At 45.8% G+C, this 18,515-nt stretch overlaps 1 protein-coding gene across 2 annotated transcripts in view; it reads right to left on the bottom strand.

Moving 5' to 3' along the window:
• Positions 1-18,515, bottom strand: part of CUNH10orf90 (chromosome unknown C10orf90 homolog) — a 220,664-nt gene that overhangs the window by 5,328 nt on the left and 196,821 nt on the right. For both annotated transcript variants that reach the window (XM_003794064.1, XM_023515648.1), the window contains one exon: positions 134-197. In XM_003794064.1, the coding sequence (XP_003794112.1) occupies positions 134-197 (64 nt within the window). The remainder of the gene's footprint in view (positions 1-133; positions 198-18,515) is intronic.

The following is an 18,515-nucleotide window of genomic DNA, read 5'->3' as shown; positions in this document are numbered from 1 at the left end:
GAGCTCAGCACACCGTCCCATGCCTCCCCCGCCCTTAGTGGCCCCATCAGACACTGGACATCACACGAGCTCAGCACACCGTCCCATGCCTCCCCTGCCAACATCTTTCTGCCTCACACCATACCCACCATACCTTTTAGATCGCATGTGCATCTCCTTCTCTGAAATGCACCTTTCTTTTGGTTTGAACAAGTTATCTGGAAAAAAATAGAAAGAGAATGTCAGAATTTGTATTTCTTGAGAAATACTATGGTGGATTTAGTCCATACCCGGTTAGTGATCCTTAACTTAAGCCGTACCCTGTGGGAAATACTTTAGAACTCAGGAGAGAATGATACACCCTAAGAGGCTGTGTTGACAACTGACTGACCAGCGGGCCTGGTCTTGGTGACAGTTAAGTAAGGATGTGAAGTTTGGGATGAGCATCTGAGTGACTTTATGGAGAGAAGCTCCTTTGAATGCTTCCTTTAGTAACAGAGTCATAGTTTTCTAAGGAAGTCCCAGAGCGTAAGGTCATCCCACCCTCAGCAAAATCCCTACTCTAGGGTTTTGAGGCCTCTAAGGACAAGGAAATCTCCCCACCAGTCCCAGCACATTTTGTATGAAGGCCGTTTCACAGGTGTCTGTAGCTCTCTGCCAAGGCTGCTCAGCTTCTCAATGTGAAGACCATCTTGCCCCTTTCTGTGTCAGCAAAACTAAGAGACAACAACGTAACAGCCACGTCTGCTCAGTATCCTTTGAACCACTATGACACTGGAAGTCTTCTCATTATAAGTATGTATTTCTAACCGTAACGATGTTTGCAGATGGTGCACTTAAAACTGGTGTGTTCTGACAAGACCCACACCCTACCTGTGGTTGCAAATGTTTGAGGAAATTCCTATGGAAAAAAGAGAGACGCATATTTCTCTGACAAGGTTAATGTGTGTGCCCAAGGTCTTTGGAGATTTCAGTGTGTACATTTCCTTTTAGCTGACACAAAAATATAATAATTTAAAAGAAAAAATGGTGTGGTAAGGAAGTAGTATATTACCTTTTTTAATAATTGAAAAAGGGTCTTTTGCAGTAACTATGAAATTTCCAAGGGACCCCAGCCCTGTAGCTGCAGCAAGGGTGGGCGCACTAACAGTTTGGAGTGCTTGTTGCCTGAGGATATATTTGAATAGCTGCCCCGGTTTCTGAACCCCCTGGGCAGTAACCAGCTTGCTCAGCAGAAGCAGATGAGTGACTTGCCTCCCTGCAGAGCATCCCAGCACTGGAGTGGGCTGCTCTCCATCCCCAACTGAGACCTAAGTAAGTTCCTGTTGTCTCATCCAACCTCCAGGCCCATCTCCCTTTCTCATGGATCCAGTAGAACAAACAAAGACTTCTCAGGCTTGAGAATATGCCAAATTTTCCAGGAATGTCTGAGAAGGTAGGATTGAGACAGCGATACTAAAAAATTTCTCTCCTTCTGGAAAAATACAATGCATCTACTGTACAATATGGAAAATAATGCAGGGGCTGAGCTTGTGTGCCACCTCGCGAGCTATTCCATCATAACAGAAAGGAATCCAGCACCCTCCCTGAACTTCAAAGGTAAGATTCAAAGGAGAAATAGGAATAGTCTCATTAGGAGAAAGTGTCGCCAGTGTTTTGAAAGGTATAGAACCATGAGAACAACCAGATGAAAGTATCACAGAGACTGTTTGGCCAAGATGCCGTGCAGTGACCAGCCCTGGCTTCGCTCCAGACAGAGTCAGGACAGAGCCAAGGGCCTCAGGAAAATCCCAGTGGCATTTCCCAAAATGGGGACTGTCGGCTGAAGTCATTCCGGGTCTGGGTCAAGCAAATATGTGACCTAACCCTGAAGACTCCCACTCAGGGAAAAGAAACTTTGTACAAAGATTTAGACACCAGTCCAGACCAGGGTTTCTCGAGAGCTGCTCAGGAGTCGAATGAGGCCAATGCAGACATACGAACTGCGTCCTGAGGGGATGAAAACATCGCCAGTTACCTTTGTAAGATTTTGATCAAGTCAATTCAATTGTGTGTCCTCTACTCTGGAAAATGTGATTTTTTTTTTCTTAAGTTTGTTTCTTCAGAGCACCTGATTCCACAATTAAGCTTTGGTTTTCTTTCCAAGAGGAAACAAAAGCAAATGTGAGCTATTTGACACCTCTTCTGCACTGTTCTCTGAGCTCTGGTCAGCCTGCTGTGCCATGCAGGAGTTTACATTCTAGACCCAGCAGCCGTGTTAGGTGAAAAACACACAGGTCTGTATGCCGAGGACTTCCCCAGCTGCTGGGCTCAACCCCTCTCCTCAGGGAAGTGTTTGCAGGTTGGTTGCTGCTGACTTTGGGTTTTTATAACAGTCCCAAGACCATCTGATAAACAGCAGGGGCTTTCCTAGCCTGGAGGTGAGTGAGAGGCAGAGGAAGTGGTTTGCAGTACCAGCGAGTGCACTGCCAATGGCTGCCACTCCCTGAGCCCAGAGAGCACACCTGCCCTGAGCAGCTTTTGGCAACTTGAGGGAGGAAGCAGCAGAGGTGGGGAGGGAGATACTGTACACCCAAGTGGTCAGCATTACAGTTCACAGTAACACCACCAGCATTAATGGGATGGCTCCACACACAGTCACAATTCATCTCATGCTCACCCTGCCATGTGCTCGTGGATTTTTGCATGTTAGGGGTGAGGTCATCGAAGTACAAAAGACTCACACACAATTACAATCACACCTTGAGTGACTGAGCAGCAATGCTGGGCTCCAGTCTACATCAGCCCAGCAGGGCCTACCCTTGCCCTTGACCTCAGAACAGAGCCACCAGCATGTGGTTACAGAATCTGTATTTTGGGAGCCTGGAACACGTGCTGCTCCCCTTCCCAGGGGACCAATCCAAACCCCTTTCTCATAGATTCCTTCTTCCTCCTTTGTGCACTTAAAGAGCAGTTACTGTGTTGCTAGGGGCTGCTCAGAGGAAAAAAGTATTTCATTTGCTGAAGGAGGAGCTAGACAATTAACAAAGTGGCTACATCTGGCAAGTGCTCTGCCACATGGTAAAGGGGGCGGGGTTGGCAGGACAGACTTGCAGGGGAGGAGACTTTTATACCAAGATCTGCAGGACCACAGGAGCCAGCATGGGAGAATCTGGAGAAAGGCACAGTGATCTCTGGTGGCAGGAACTAAGAGGACGTGTCATCACAGCTGTAGTGGCGGGTGGGGGTGCAGAGGTGAGAGCTGACTACTGTGATTCACCTGGTGACACCTTGCAGTCACCTGGGGATTTTGACTAAGATTCCTGTGCAAAATTGGAATCCCAACCAGAATATCCCTGCACCAGACTTGAGGATAACCCATGTGGAGTTTTGCAACCCTCTTAAGGAGCAAACCTATTACAGAGTTTGCCTCCAGAGTAAGAAAGATGGAGAACCATGTAGAATTTAAAACATGAGATTTGATTTGCATTGCTAAAAGATGACCGCCAAGGCATATCAGAGCATGAACTGAGCGGAGGAGACCTGAAAATGGCAGCAGCTAGATGGGACAGGGAATTGCAGCAGGTTGGAGGAAGCCTGCAGTGCTCAGGCAGCCAGGGACTTACCTACTGTGGAGCAGGGAGAGAGGAATCAGGATGGCCCCTGGGCTCTGGGTTTAAGAAGCACATTCATTTAACACTTGTTGAATGGGGACACAGAGAGTCAGTGGGGACACAGAGATTAATACAACTAAGAGCTCAGAGCCCAGGATGGGAACAGATAAATAAGGCCTTTGGTGCCAAGACCAAAGTCTGCACAGAGAGGGGACAGGCCTTGTGAAGGAGCGGTCATGTCCTCAGGGAAGAGGGGGACCAGGAAGGACTCACTGGCAGGAGACAGCTGAACTGACTTATAAAATTATGAAATAGAGAAAGGTTCTCTGATGGCCAGTGGGAGTTGGGGGCAAAGGATGGCCCAGGGCCACAGGGACCTGCCTCCAATAAGAGAAACTCTTCTTCAGTGGGTCCCCAAATACAGATTCTGCAACCACGAGTTGGTGGCAGTGTTCTGAGGTCGAGAGCATGAGTGGCCCTGCTCGGTTGAAGGGGGCCAAGGCCAGTTCCTCAGGGAGGACACACACAGTGTGACCCACGGGGTCTCATTTCCTGGGATGGAAACCCAACCTGCTTGAGCTTTGTTCAAAAATACAGTGAAATCTTACCTATAAATTCACTTTCATTGGAAATTCTGCCTTTATAAAATTAAAATGACTAGTGAGAACAATTTTCAGCCTGTTTATGGGTCTTGTATGGATTTTTTTTAAAGTTCCGTATATTCTAAGTCCCTGATACAGAAGCTGAAGGCTGCAGGTGTATTTACCTCAATTGTCATTCAACTAGAGAAGACTCTCCCCCCAGTAAAATTACTAAGGTAAATGGCCTATTTCTGTGTTTCTTGAAAATAATTTTTCCTCATGAATGGCTTTTGCATCTGGCACATTATTGGCCCAAGTGATGGAGCCTGTTGCTAATTTAACTTGGCGAGGCCAGGCATCTTCGCCTATTTCAAACTCAGCAAACAACCAGGTACCAAGATTTTGATGCTTCTGAGGCTTCGCTACTGAAATTACAGTCCTGATGTCCCATCAATCTTCCCACATCCTACATGTGAGCACACTCGCGGGCGCACACACACAGGAACAGGTGGCCTCAATGCGTAGACAGACGGCTGATGGTGTCACCAGAAGGCAGGGAGGCCCACCACTCTGCTGCCAGCAGGCTTGCCTGTGTGTGAGGCAGGGGCCACTTCCCCTCCACACAGAGCCCTCATCTACAGCTCTGATTGCAAAGCTTCCACTTCCCGATGGAACAAATAGTCTAAATGAAGTTCACATGATTTATTAGGACAGTGCCCTCCCAGAAGCCTCTGTTCTGCAGTCATCCTGGGCACTTTGAAGACTGTTTCAGACATTCCCTTCCTCTATGTTAGAAATACCAAAAACAAGAGATGTTTACTGGGGAGAACTCAGCAGGGAATCCCCAGCCAGCCCGCAGTGTGTGTAGACGTCTCATCTGCCCCTCTTCGAATCTTTGATAAAACACTGGGCCTCTGCAGACCAATGGAGATGGGATGTGCTTTAGGGGACCTGGATGTGAGTCCACTCTAAGACCACAAAGCTGTTCCTTGTGCCAACTGAAATCACTAAGCAGCTGGCTGTCCTGCCACTGGGTAATTACATCATCCTTTTCCAGGTTTAAATCCAGTTACTTGACTGTCTCTTCAGATCCCCACAATGGAATCTCTAATTTGCTTGATGAAGGCAATAGGAGATTGGTCTCTGCTGGACTATTCCACCCTCTGCAAATTTTATACTGTGTAAAGGTGGGTTAAAGACTTGTAAGTTGTTCGTCTTTGAAATGCTCTTGTGATAATAAGATCTCATGCTGGATAAACATTCTCATTTTATAAAATCATTCCTAGTCTTCTGCTGCAGAATGACAGTTGCACCTGGTGGGCAGCTGGCTCCAGGGGCCCAGCAGGTGAGTGGCAGACACAGAGATGCCTGCCATGATGCGAAAATAACCCAGACCATGAGAAGTGCCGCTGTCACAGTTTAGAAACACAAGCCCTCAGACCCTTCACCAAGGAGTGTAAAGTTGAAATATAAGAGACAGACCACAGCCATTTTGAGAAACAAAGTGTAAAGGGGCCCCCAGTGGAGGATGTGTGAATAGTTCTCCCCATAGAGACCTCACACAGATTTACCCCTAAGCTGGGGTGGGGTCACCTCCTTGGGGCTTCCATGGACAGAAAGGGGGTGAGAGTCACAGTGGACTTGATAAAGGGCCCACCCCTTCAGAAAGGGTGGCGATAGATGGCCACTCTAGCCCAGGGACACCAGTGGCCCACAAGCCTCCCGCACACCTCCCTGGGAGAGAACACTTGATACCACATGGGCAGATGAGCCCTGGGGACCAGAGCTTTGGCTCCTCTAACTAGGGGAACCCAAGGTCCCCAAGTCACACACATACGTGGAAAATGTTTAGAGAAGAACAGAGTCTTGGTGCACTCCCTGACCCCATCCTGCTCTGCCTCTCAGGCCTGAGAGCACTATCATAGCCCCTCCTCAACTTCTCAGTGGTCTCCTTTGATGTGGTCCTAGACAGCTTAGGGCTGTCCTCCTGGCCAGCTCCCTCAAGTGGTGCCTGAACCTCTAGAGCAGTGGTTCTCAACTTCCTAATGCTGCAGCCCTTTAAATACAGTTCCTGTGGGTCGCGACAGGAACTGCTGCTCTAGAGGCTGGGGAGTCTCCTCTCCACCTGCTTCCTCCTCTTCAGACTCAACACCCCTGCTTCTTCCCTGTGGCCAAGAGGACCCATGCTGCTGGTTGGTTCCTCCTCAGAAGATCCATCAAGGGGCAAAGGGCCTAAGGATCTCTCGTACCTCCCCATAAAAGCCAGAGGGACATCCTCCTAACTAGGGCTGCCAGTCCTGCCAAGGACCCAGGAACATCTCCACCCATGTGAATTTAGCTCACCCTGGTGATGGCAGGGTGAGAGACTCTCAAGCTAAACCAGATCCCTGCTTGAGACCAGAAACTCACAACAAAACTCCAGTTAAACCTCCTGACAGATGCCTAAACATGCATTTCCCCCAGGGGAGCTTGGCAGTGGCTGGCAAGGTGATAGAGAGTGTTCTCTCCAGTGAGTACACTGCTGACTTACAGGCAACAAACGAGCTGTACAATGAGCAACACCACTCAGCCTCCAGGACTTGAGGATTCCGATCTTTAGTGAACTAACTGAATATGACAGGAAAATCCTAGTTTCTTTCTGCTCACACACAGACACACACACACATACAGAGCATTAGCAAATGCAACAGTGTGCGGTCGTGATGTCGCATGAGCGCTCCTTCGGCTGGCCTGGCCCACTATTCCATGGCAAAGTGGTCTTGTGTCCAAGTCTAAAGACCTGGGGTCACTTTGGGACTCTGCTCTGTGCTGTGTGCTCTTAAGCTCCCCAAGATTTGGTTCCTCTGCTCAGTGAGGGAATAGAATCTGCTTTAAAGGTTCTTGGAAGGACTTACAGGAATGACGTGAATGAAAGTGCTCTATAAACTAGGAAGACGCTAACGGCAACACCGACTACAATTCCCAAACGTTCCCTTCTGCACCACCTGGTCCCAGCCCCCCAGGTTATGGTGCAATTTATCCTTACAACAACCCACTAACGCAGGCCTTCTCTCCTCTTTACAGCTGAGGAAAGAGGGTGTTGGGGCCAAGCAATTTACCTCCAGTCTTCAAGTAAATAGTTAGGAGACCTGAGAGTTGAGTACTGATGGGATCAAAGGGACTTTAATCCTCTGTGGAAGATACAAGGCTGTGATTCTCAAAGTGGGGCTTATATTCACCCATAAATGCCTATATCTGTGTGGCTTCTCTTTCCCTTCCAGTACCGGAACCCAATCGTCAGCATCATCTGAACTTGTTACAAATGGAAATTCTCAGTCCCTATATCAGGTCATCTCAGCAAGAAGTTCTGGGGCTAGGCCAGTGGTCTGTGTTTTCCCAAGCCCTCCGGGTGATTCTGACGTTTGCTTAGCTTGGAGGACCACTGTTCCCTGCCTAATAGAATGGAACAAGAGTGATGAGGAAAAAAGCCAAGTCTCTGCATGGATTTCAAGAATTTGAGGAAGGATTGGCAGATACAAGAATCTCAGTTAAATGTGCATTTCATGTAAATACTGAGATTTTTTAGTATGAGTATATCCCAAATATTATACGGGACCTACTTATGCTAAAAATGTATTTGTTTTGGATCTGAAATGCAAATTTAACTGAGCAGCCTATATTTTCATTAGATAAATCTGGCAACCTACTTAGGGTGTATAGAGAACCTCTCTGTACCATGGCAACTATCAGGCCCCCAGCTGCAGGGCCCCACAGTCTGACGCAGCTGCATGCCTTGCATGCGGAGGAGGTGCTGGGGAAGGGAAGTTCCTGCCCTTGTTATACAGTTAGTTCTCTGGAGATTATTGCTTCTTCCAGCCATTTTCTCAGCTCAATGGTATGAATGTGCCATCCCCCCAATCTTTTCTCTGTGGTTATGTCACATTGTGACATCTGTGAAGACTTTCAAAAGGGAACACGACTGCTCCTCTTTCGCCAGAGGGATTTGTGCTGGGTACAAACATTATGGAATTGCTGCAGACATTAGGGGAACCCATGTGGAGACATGTTAGGAAAGATTCCAGTTGGGCAAAGCCAGACATAGATGAAAATCTGCACTAGAGGAAGCCCAGAACCTTCAGCCACCATTTCCTGGCAGTATCTAACCAGGCATGTATTATAAGACTAAGACTACTTTCCCACAGTCCCAGATTTCTATGAAAAATGGCAAATTGAAACCCCAGTTTGAAGATTCTTTAGCAAAGCATCGTAAATTCCTAAAGCATTGTTTCCAAAGTGAACTCCTAAGAATTTGATAAAAATATCCCAAGGTCAAAGAAACCTAGGAAAAAGAATGTTAAATAAATTTAAGTAGGCTCCTTTGCTATAGGACTTATCAGTGCCTTTAACATGCACTGGGCATGGCAAACTGACAAGGAATACATAGCATACATATACAAGAATGATATTTTTCAAAGTTCTGAAGGAAATGATTCTCTTCTGGAATGAATTGTGGGTAGTGTGTGACTAAAGAATACTGGAAAGAAGAGTAAGAACCAACTATAGAACATTAATAATTATTATTCTCAGTTTTCAAAATTGTTTTTACCTGTTGGGTAGGATTTTACATGTTTTATATGTGTATCTATCTATCTAAAACACACACACATATGTGTGTGTATATATATATACATACATACATATATGAATAAAAATAATCTGGCATGCTTTGTTTTCATTTTCTTAAAAATATACATGTGCCATTACCAAGATAGCAGTGGTAGTAAAAGTACTTGGGCACCTGTGTCATCACTGTCCCAGACCCAGGAGCTACAGACTCTTAATCTGTGCTTGTGCGTCAGACCTTTGCTCCATAGCCACTGCATTGGTGCCTTGTATTATACATAAGAATGACCAAGATCACCATCACCACAGGCACATCTGTAAGCCAGAGCCAGTGCCAAGAGGGATCTCCTTGGCCATGATACCTCTGGTAAGAGAAAAAGAGAACAGGAAAACTGCTACAGCATTTGCCATAGAAGACCCTAACAAATCTCACTGCTGTTGTGAATACCTATTGCCTTGAACACTGAGAACACCTGTAATCTTTTCCAATGACAACCTGAAGGGGTACAGCCCCCCACGCACAGGCCTGGTAGTTTAGCCTCATGTGCTCCCCAAAGAATGTAGCCCTAAGATGGAATTCTCTTACTCTGGGAATATGCCCGGGCCTGCGGAAAAGCAGAAACATTCTCACAAAGGAATATGCTGGAGGGCCACGCCAGGTCGTAGCTAGGGGCTAAACACCTGTTGAGGCACTGGGCAGTTGTACTTTGCTCCTTTCTCATTAACACAATAATTGTTAGTTTTAGTTTAAGGAAATGGGCCAATGGAACAGACAGCCTGGCGCCTTTGTGATTCAGCCCCAAGTAAAATGTTCTCTATTTGTATCAACTGTGTACGTGCTCAGCAGTAATTGTACTGAATTGGAATCTTTATGGCAGTTTTCATGATCTTCGCTTTCTTAACTGTTTGATATTTTAAACTTTTATCAGATGTTTTAGAGTATGTAAGAGAATCAATAAAGATAGGTAGTTACTGAGTGCTAGAGTGAGCCTCAGTCTCCCTTTTCAAATTAATCATCTCGTCCGCAATGCTATCCTCTGCCTCACCAACCAGTTAGCTCGAAGAACAGTAACACAACCTCATCTGATAGAGCTACACAGAAACTATGCCACCATGCCCGCAGAGCAGTCAGAACCACCACATACCACTAAGCCAATGGAAGGGATGATTCCCACCCCATCCCACTCTCATTGAAACCAGTCCATAAAGTTTGAAAGAGTTGACTATTCCATTAAATGCATAAATATTGATGTAAGTGAATAAGGGACATAGGGAAAAATAAAGAAACATACCAACATCAGCAGAATGCAGTAATTTGTCCAGTAACTGACCCCAAAGAAATAGAAAACTATAAATTGTCTAATAATGACTTCAAAATAACTGTTTTATGGAAGCCCAGTCAATTACAAGAAAACAAAGGGAAACAATTCCATGACTAGGAAACAATATAGGAAATGAGAATTCTACCAGGGAGATTCAAATAATTAAGGAAAAAAACACAGAAATTCTTGAGCTGAAGAATATAACAAATGAAATAAAAAATGCAATAAAGAACATCAACAGCCAAATTAATCAAGCACAAGAAAGAATCTGTGAACTTAAAGATGGGTTATTTAAAAATATCTACGCAAAGTAAAAGGAATGAAAAGAAATGAAGAAATCTTGTAGGATTTGTGAAACAGCATCAAAAAAGTTTGTTTGTTTGGTTTTTTTTTGCATTATAGGAGTTTAAGAAGGAAAAGAGAAAGGGACAGAAAACTTATTTAAAGAAAATAATAGCTATTGACATCTGGGAAAGATATCCAGGATCCAGGTATAGAAAGCTCAAAGGTCTCCAATCAGATTCAACCCCAAGAAGAATATACCAAAATACATAATGATCAAATTTTCAAAAATCAAAAACAAAGACAGAATCTTAAAAGCAACAAAAGAAAAGAAGATTGTCACATACAAGGGAACCCATAGGCTATTAGCAGATTTATTAGTAGAAACTTTGCAGGTCAGGGGCTAGTGGGATGATATATTTAAAGTGCTAACAAAAAATCAGCAATCAAAAATACTTTACTGTAGTGGTGTCTTGTTGAATGGAGTTCACTATTGTTGTTGCACGTTTTGTGTGTTGTCACGAGAGTGTGAGAGCTTGATTTAGTGCGCCAAACAAACATTTGTAAATTTCTTGTTAAACTTGGCAAAAGTGGAAGTGTGATCAGACGCATATTAGTCCAAGTGTATGGGGATAATTCCATGAAGAAAATGGTAATGTACAAATGGATTAAATATTTTTCTGAAGGTAGAGAAAGCATCACTGATGAAGACAGAGCAGGGTGGCCAGTATCAAGCATAACTGATGAAAACATTGCAAAAATTCATTTCATTGTGTATCAAAATCACCAGTTGACTGTGCGAAGCACAACAAAGCAAGTAAACATTGAAAAAGAAACAGGAAAATCGTAACTGAATATCTAGGCCAACAACTCATGGCTCTTGAATCACGACAATGCACCAGCTCATGTGGCACTGTCTGTGAGGGAGTTTTTAGCCAGTAAACAAATAACTGTATTGAAACACTCTGTTTACTCACCTGATCTGGCTCCCAGTCATTTTTTTCTTTACCTGAAGGTAAAGGAAATATGGAAAGAAAGACATTTTGATGATATTCAGGGCATCAAGGGTAACATGACAACATCTCTGATGGCCATTCCAAAAAAAGAATCCGAAAATTGCTTTGAAGGAGGGACTAGGCACTGGCATTGGTGCATAGTTTCCCAAAGGGCGTACTTCAAAGGTGACCATGGTGACATTCAGCAATGAGGTATATAGAACTTATTTTATGAGCATAGTATCACCCAACAAACATACAACAACAACAACAATAAGAAACTATAGGCCAATATCTCTGTTGAACATAGACACAAAAACCCTCTACAAAGTACTGTGCTAGTAAGAACTACAACAATACATTAAAAAGATTATTTATCATGACCAAGTCAGATTCATTCCAGGGATGCAAGGATGGTTCAACATAGACAAATCAATCAATGTGATACATCATATCAATAGAATGAAAGACAAAAAAATGATTAACTGGTGCTGAAAAGCATTCAATAAAATTCAACATCCTTTCAAGATAAAAATTCTCAAAAAAATAGGTCTACAAGGAACTTACCTCAATATGATAAAAGCAATATGTGACAGACCCACAGCTGGTATCATACCAAACAAACTGAAAGCTTTTCTCTAAGGTCTAGAATAAGAAAGGATGCCACTGTTATTCACCATGGTACTAGAAGTTCTAGCTAGAGCAATCAGACTAGAGAATTGGGCATCCAATTGGAAAGGGCATCCAACTTGGAAAGAAGAGGTCAAATTATCCCTGTTCATAGATGATATAATCTTATATCTAAACAAACATAAAGCTTCCACAATAACACCACTACAACTGACAAATTTAGTAAAGTTTCAGGATACAAAATCAACATTAAAAAATCAGTAGAACTTCTATATGACAATCTGAAAAACGACAAGAAAGTGATCCCACTCACAGTAGCTACAGATAAAATAAAACACCTAGGAATAAACTTAAAGAAGTGAAAAATCTCTATAATGAAAATTATAAAACATAGATGAAATAAATTCAAAAGGACACACACAAATGGGAAGGATATTTCATAGTCATAGATTGGAAGAATCAATATTGTTAAAATGTCCACACTACCCAAAGCCATCTACAGACTCAGTGCAGCCCTCATCAAGATATCAATGACATCCTTAACAGAAATAAAATAAAATCCTAAAATTTATGTGGGTATACACGCAATAGAAATGAAATCAGTAACTAAAGGAGATATGTGCACTCCCATGTTCATCACAGTAGCCAGGACACAAAATCAGCCTAAGGGTGGTTCAACAGATGAACTGATGAAGAAAATGTGGTTTGTATATATCTGCACACACACAGACACTCTCACACTATCTCACACACAGACACATGCACACACATACACTCACACATGTGTACACACAGATGCGCCCACACACACATGTGTGCACACACCACACATGGGCACACACATGCACACACACACACATGCACATGCACTCACACGCACGCACACACATGCACACAGATACACACACATGCATGCACACATGTGCACATACGTGTGTACACATGCATATACATGCACACACACACACACACAGTCTAGAATATTGTGGGTGAACCTGAAGGATATTATGCTATGTGAAATAAACCAGGCACACAAGGGCAAATACCACATTTCACTTAGATATGGAATCTAAGAAATAGATTCCTGTTCTCATTGTCAGCAAAGAATAGAATTGTGGTTACCAAGGGTTGGAGCTTGGGAACTGGGAGATGTTGGTCAAAGGGTACAGAGTTTTGGTAGAGAAGATAAATAAGTTCTGGAATCCTATTACATAGATGGGGACTACAGTTAGTAATAAAATATTACATACTTGACAATTGCTAAGAAAGTAGATCTTAAATTTTCTTACTACACACACACATACACAGAAAATGAATATTTGAGGTGCTGGATTAATTTCTCTTCATTTAATCACTTCACAACCTATTCCTATGTCAGACACATATAGGTGCTGAACAGACAATGTCATTTACCATAAAATATACCATTTTTATTTGTCAGTGAAACTTTAATAAAGCTGAAAATAAAAGCGTGTACGTTTTAATGACACATTTAAATGGCTCCTTTAAAGAAATCTTAACAATTGCTCGAATCACAACCTCATATAAAGTAGCTGCATTCAGTACAAGAAGCCTGATGGAATAACTGTAGATATCAAAATTATTGTTTTTTCCAATTCCAGGGTTTCCCAGCATTTTTAGAGGACCACAAAATATTGTGATTTACAGATGATTAATAAACTTTATGTTTGCTGCCAAGTAGATTTATACCTGCAGTGTTACTGCGAGGTTTATTACTTAACTGCTTTGTGGAATATCGAGGTAAATCATTTGGAAAGTAAAAGCAGTGGGGAAAAGGAATCCTCATAAAGCCATTTTCTGACCATTCTGCAATTCGGTGTTTTTATCTAATGTTATTTTAATTAGAGGTGAAACTGTCCTTTAAATCTACATCTGATCAGTAGGCATAAATCGAACTTTTCTTTTCACATTTCTTTAAGAAATACAACACCTCCCCTCACCTGTGAGGACATGACTAACTGTACGTGTGAATGTCTTTGAATTGGGAAAGTCTTTTAAGAATTTCATGTTTCCTGTTTTCCTTGTAGACTAAAGAAGCAAACATTTTTTTTAATATGATAAGCTCATTTAAAAATTCTTTTGTGAGTAATATTAGGAGGACTAACCCCAAATAATTATTTAAATGTTTTATGGAAAAATATTCCTGAGATCAGATCAGGAAAAACGGTGAGGACGAAGCGGCCCGTGCTCAGCTGGCTGCATGATGAGCGGCATATTTTCATTACCAAGATGACTTCGGCTGCCATCTCATATCCGCTGGGTCACAGCTTCAGCTAGATGCTCTGGGAATACAAATTGATGTTAATACTTGCTCTAGCCCAGAACCATCAGCGAAGGCAGATTTTTTTGAAGAAGGGATTCTGCAGTGGCTTCTGGAGAATTCCATTCCTCTCTCCACCTCATTGGAATGGCTCTGACTTGGCTCACCTGGACACGTCTGGACAATGCAATTCAGATTAATTCAGTCTGAAGTTCTATAGGCAGCAGGGTGCTCCAGAGTGCCTGGGTGTGGCATGTGCCCACCAGCATGACAAGGTAGGGAAGGTTCCCATCACACCCACGTGACTACAATCCCCGGTGAAGAAGGAAAGACAGGGGGTGACCTAAGAGACGCAAGAACACAAGAGCCACGGGCACTCAAAGGGGGGCCATGGTCAGGGATGGGAGTCGGGGAGGGCTTTGTGGAAGAAGGGCATGTTCCTGGTGGGTTTACTATACATTCGAAGATTGAAGGGACAGCCTTCGAGAGCCATAGAAGAGAACCCCAAGAGGCAGAGGGGAAGGGGCTGAGAACAGAGGTGAGGCCCCCTGTCTAGCACCGTGGAGCTTTCTGACTTGGCCTCAGTTGGAGCTCAGGGGCAGCAGTGAGTTCCCCGCAGCACTGTGCCCAGCTGAGAAATGGAGGCAGCCACACAGCACAGCTCGTGTGTTACAGGAGGCAGAGGAGAGGGCCTGGGGAGGGTCTAATGAACAGGCTGCACTTGAGAGGGACTGATGGGTTAGGCAGGAGAAGGAACAGATGGGCTTCTATCAGGTGGCTTGGGGACCTGGATCATGACTATTCCTGGAGGTAAGGAAGGACTGCAGATGAGACCACCTGGGAAGAGTGGAGGTGAGCAGAGTCAAGCTGAGGGTGATGTGGGTTTTAGGGAGAGTAGTGGAATCTACTGAGGCTCTGAAGCTGGGCCCCCAGCCCAGGGGGAGATAGCCACAGCCAGGCACAGGGAGCTGCGGTGGACACAGGATGAAGCCACAGATATGTTCACAGTGGACAGTGAAGGCTGCCACTGAAGGAGCACTTATGACCTGCAGGTGCTATGCCCCCATGACCCACGTGTGCTGGACTAGGCTTTCCTACCACCCTGCTCTGGACTCAGCCTGGAAGGCAGAAGCCACGACAAGCTGAAACACTCTAATTCCAAGTATGGGTGGCCTTGGAGCATGACCCGATCCACCTGGGAGCTGACCACTGCACAGTAGTGGAAGGAAGCCTCACTGTGGCTTCCCGGTGGCTCTGGTAGACTGAACAGACAGAGCCTGACTTGGGAGGAGGAGATAGCCCCTCGGGTGGGAGTGTGGGTAACTGAGAGACTGTGGCCAAGCCCAGCCTCCTGCCGACTCTCCTCACTTCCTTAGGTCTCAGCTTCTTACCACCCCCTGCTCCTCTGTCTAAGGAGCGTCTGTAACCTCAGGCACCCCCTGCCCCCGGCTGCTTTTGTCGTCTTAGAGCTATACCACATGGCCTCGACTGCTGACCTCAGAGTAAGTTCCACTTAGTAGCCACAAATACGCTTCACCTCGCCTTAGGCTCCTCTCTGGCCCCTCCATCGCCCTGCCCTGCCTACCCCCATCATCCCGTCATAGCTGGACTGGTGTCCTCAGCTCTCTCTCACCATTGCCTTCCCCTCACCCACTCTGTGCCTCCATTCACTGCACCATTTCTACTTGGCCCGTTGGCACAGAACAATCCACGGATCTCCCCAGCCAGGGACCTTCCATGTCCCCGGTGTGGGAGTCAGTCTACCACCCACGGGTTTCCAGGACAACCCAGGCAAACCTCTTTCACGGCACTAAGCAAACCCCACTGTCATTGCCTCCTCACCTGCCTGCTTCCCCACAAGGTGGGGAGACCAGGGCCATGGTCCAGCACAGAGCAGCTTCTCAAACAAGTTTTAAAGATGGAGAATTCCTTATGTCCCCACTACAGCCACATGCAGGTGGACCAGGCGGCTCCCAGGAGGAGAAAGAGAGTTAGGCATTGGGTTTAGTGGCTTCAGGAGTTCAGACTATAGGTGACAAGGGCAAAGACAGGCTGGACACTGCAGCTAGGACCTTCGGTGCTGCCTCCTGGTCCCTCCGCAGTCCCTCACTGCTTGTGAATGTCCTCCTGCCTAACCCTCGTTAGCATGTACACTAGCATGCACACACGGGCACACACGTCACTCTGCCCTGAGCCGGGTCATCAGCACGTACACTAGCATGCACACTCGGGCACACGCGTCACTCTGCCCTGAGCCGGGTCGTCAGCACGTACACTAGCATGCACACTCGGGCACACGCGTCACTCTGCCCTGAGCCTCCCGGCTGCTTGGATTTCATGAAGCATAGCTGGCCCCTGGGCCTCACCTCATCATCCCCACAGGCCCAAGGACCCTCTTCCCCAGCACCGCGGGCGGCCAGAGCTCCCACCTGCCCAGACCGCTGGACCAGCCCTGATTACCGGCCGCCGCCCCGGCACCAAAAGCAAACCGCGTCTTCATTTTACCCGACGCCTTGACGCTGTAGCCAGAGCTCGTTCACGCATATGATTTATTAACTAATTTAGCATGTAAGAAAAACATCTGCATTTTGCTTTTATCATCTTGCCAGCAGACAGGCTGAAGACAAGATGTGCACTGTAGACTTGTTTAATGGGGCCTTAAACGCTCCCTCTCACTCGCCCCAGCGCACGGAGGCTCTGGTTTCAGAAGTTGTCCAATTTCCCTGACCCAACACAAATAAACACGCAAGGAAAGCTGTCGTCAACATAAATACTGCAGGGACAGGTCAGCATGGCTGTAAAATCCATGCTGGTCAAGTTCCACCGAGAGCGTGCCAGTCACCAGGACTGTTGGAAATTGAGGAGGAAAAGGTGCTGCTGTTATTTAAAACTATGAACTGGGCACAATCGCCTTTTATTATGTACGACTTAAAGATTTTCATCTAAAGGAATGCAGACGCGTAAGCATGTTCCTTTGGGGCAAACACACGGTTGGATGATGCAGTGAGTAGAATTGGGTCTCCTCAAAATAGACGTTTCAGTCCCGCCCCCCCCCCGGGCCCCGTAACTGTGAACGGCTTTGTTTGGAAGGAAGGTCTTTGCAGATGTTGTCAGGCTGGGATGAGGTCATACTGGATTAGGGCAATCCCTGTCCCAGTGACGAGGGTCTTCACGAGAAGAAGAAATTAGAGCACAGAGACACCAGGGCAGAAAGCTGCAGGAGGACAGGGACAGAGATTGCAGGGCTGTGTGTATGAGCTGAGGATATCAAGGGCTGCCAGGAGCCTCCAGATGGGGAGAGAGGCACAGGAATTTCCTCTGAGCCTGCAGAAGGAACCAGCCTGATTTTGACTTCTGGCTTCCAGAACAGTGAGAAAAAATGTTTCTCTAAATAAGCCACCTCGTCTGTGGTCACTTCTCACTCCTGGGAAACCAACGCACGTGTTCAAAGCCAGCTCCCCCCCACCATCCCTGATATCTAGAGGATGGTACTCCGGGCTGCTGGTGGCCAGCCACGCAGCACCACAGGGAGGTGGTGGCTTAGGACAGGAGGACCCAGCACAGCGCCATGGCAAGCCCCTGATGCCTGTGTGTCTCCCTTTCTTCCCACTCCAAGTGAAGGGACCTGATTGAAAAGGAAGCCTCTCAAAGGCCAATCTGGGTGCGCCTGTGAATGATCCTGAGCGCCAAAGTAGAGTCATCCTGTATTTGTTGGCGACAGATTTGGTAGCTTAACCATTTTATCAGGCAAATATAGTCGCTGTCTACCCCGGGAGCCCCTGGTCGAGACTGGCATTGCATTTGGTCTTCACAGCACCCAGAGAAGTCTGTGTCTGAACCCAGACGGCTCTTTGTCAGCCAGAGACTAACAGCCTTCTGGAGAACACCCCCACACTCAGGCTGTGTCTGCCAGGGGCTTGGAACTTTGGGCAGGGAACATTTTTTCTTGGGAATTTCTTTGCACATCTTTTTTGCTGATTTCCTCAGTTCAGCGCACTGGAAAGTGTGAAGAGGAAGGAGCCGCAGGTGCTTTGCCAATTCTGAGCCACGAGTAGGATGTGTTCAAGTTCACCTTCCGCCAATGTCTTTAAATGGCTCTCCTAGCCCCACTCTGGCAGGAGGAAGGAGACCTACCCGCCCGAGGGGAGGTTACAGGGTGTCCGTTACAGCCCCTTCTCCTGTCCCGCAGGCGCCCTCAGAACATCTTGGGGACATTTGCTGAGCTGTACTTTATTGACTATGGTTATTTT

This window comes from Otolemur garnettii, unplaced genomic scaffold (assembly GCF_000181295.1).
Source record: "Otolemur garnettii isolate 467f Iridium unplaced genomic scaffold, OtoGar3 scaffold00075, whole genome shotgun sequence".
NCBI classification, from domain to species: Eukaryota; Metazoa; Chordata; class Mammalia; order Primates; family Galagidae; genus Otolemur; species Otolemur garnettii.
Note: the sequence above shows the minus strand (reverse complement) of the source record. Positions and strands in the feature narration are given on the sequence as shown.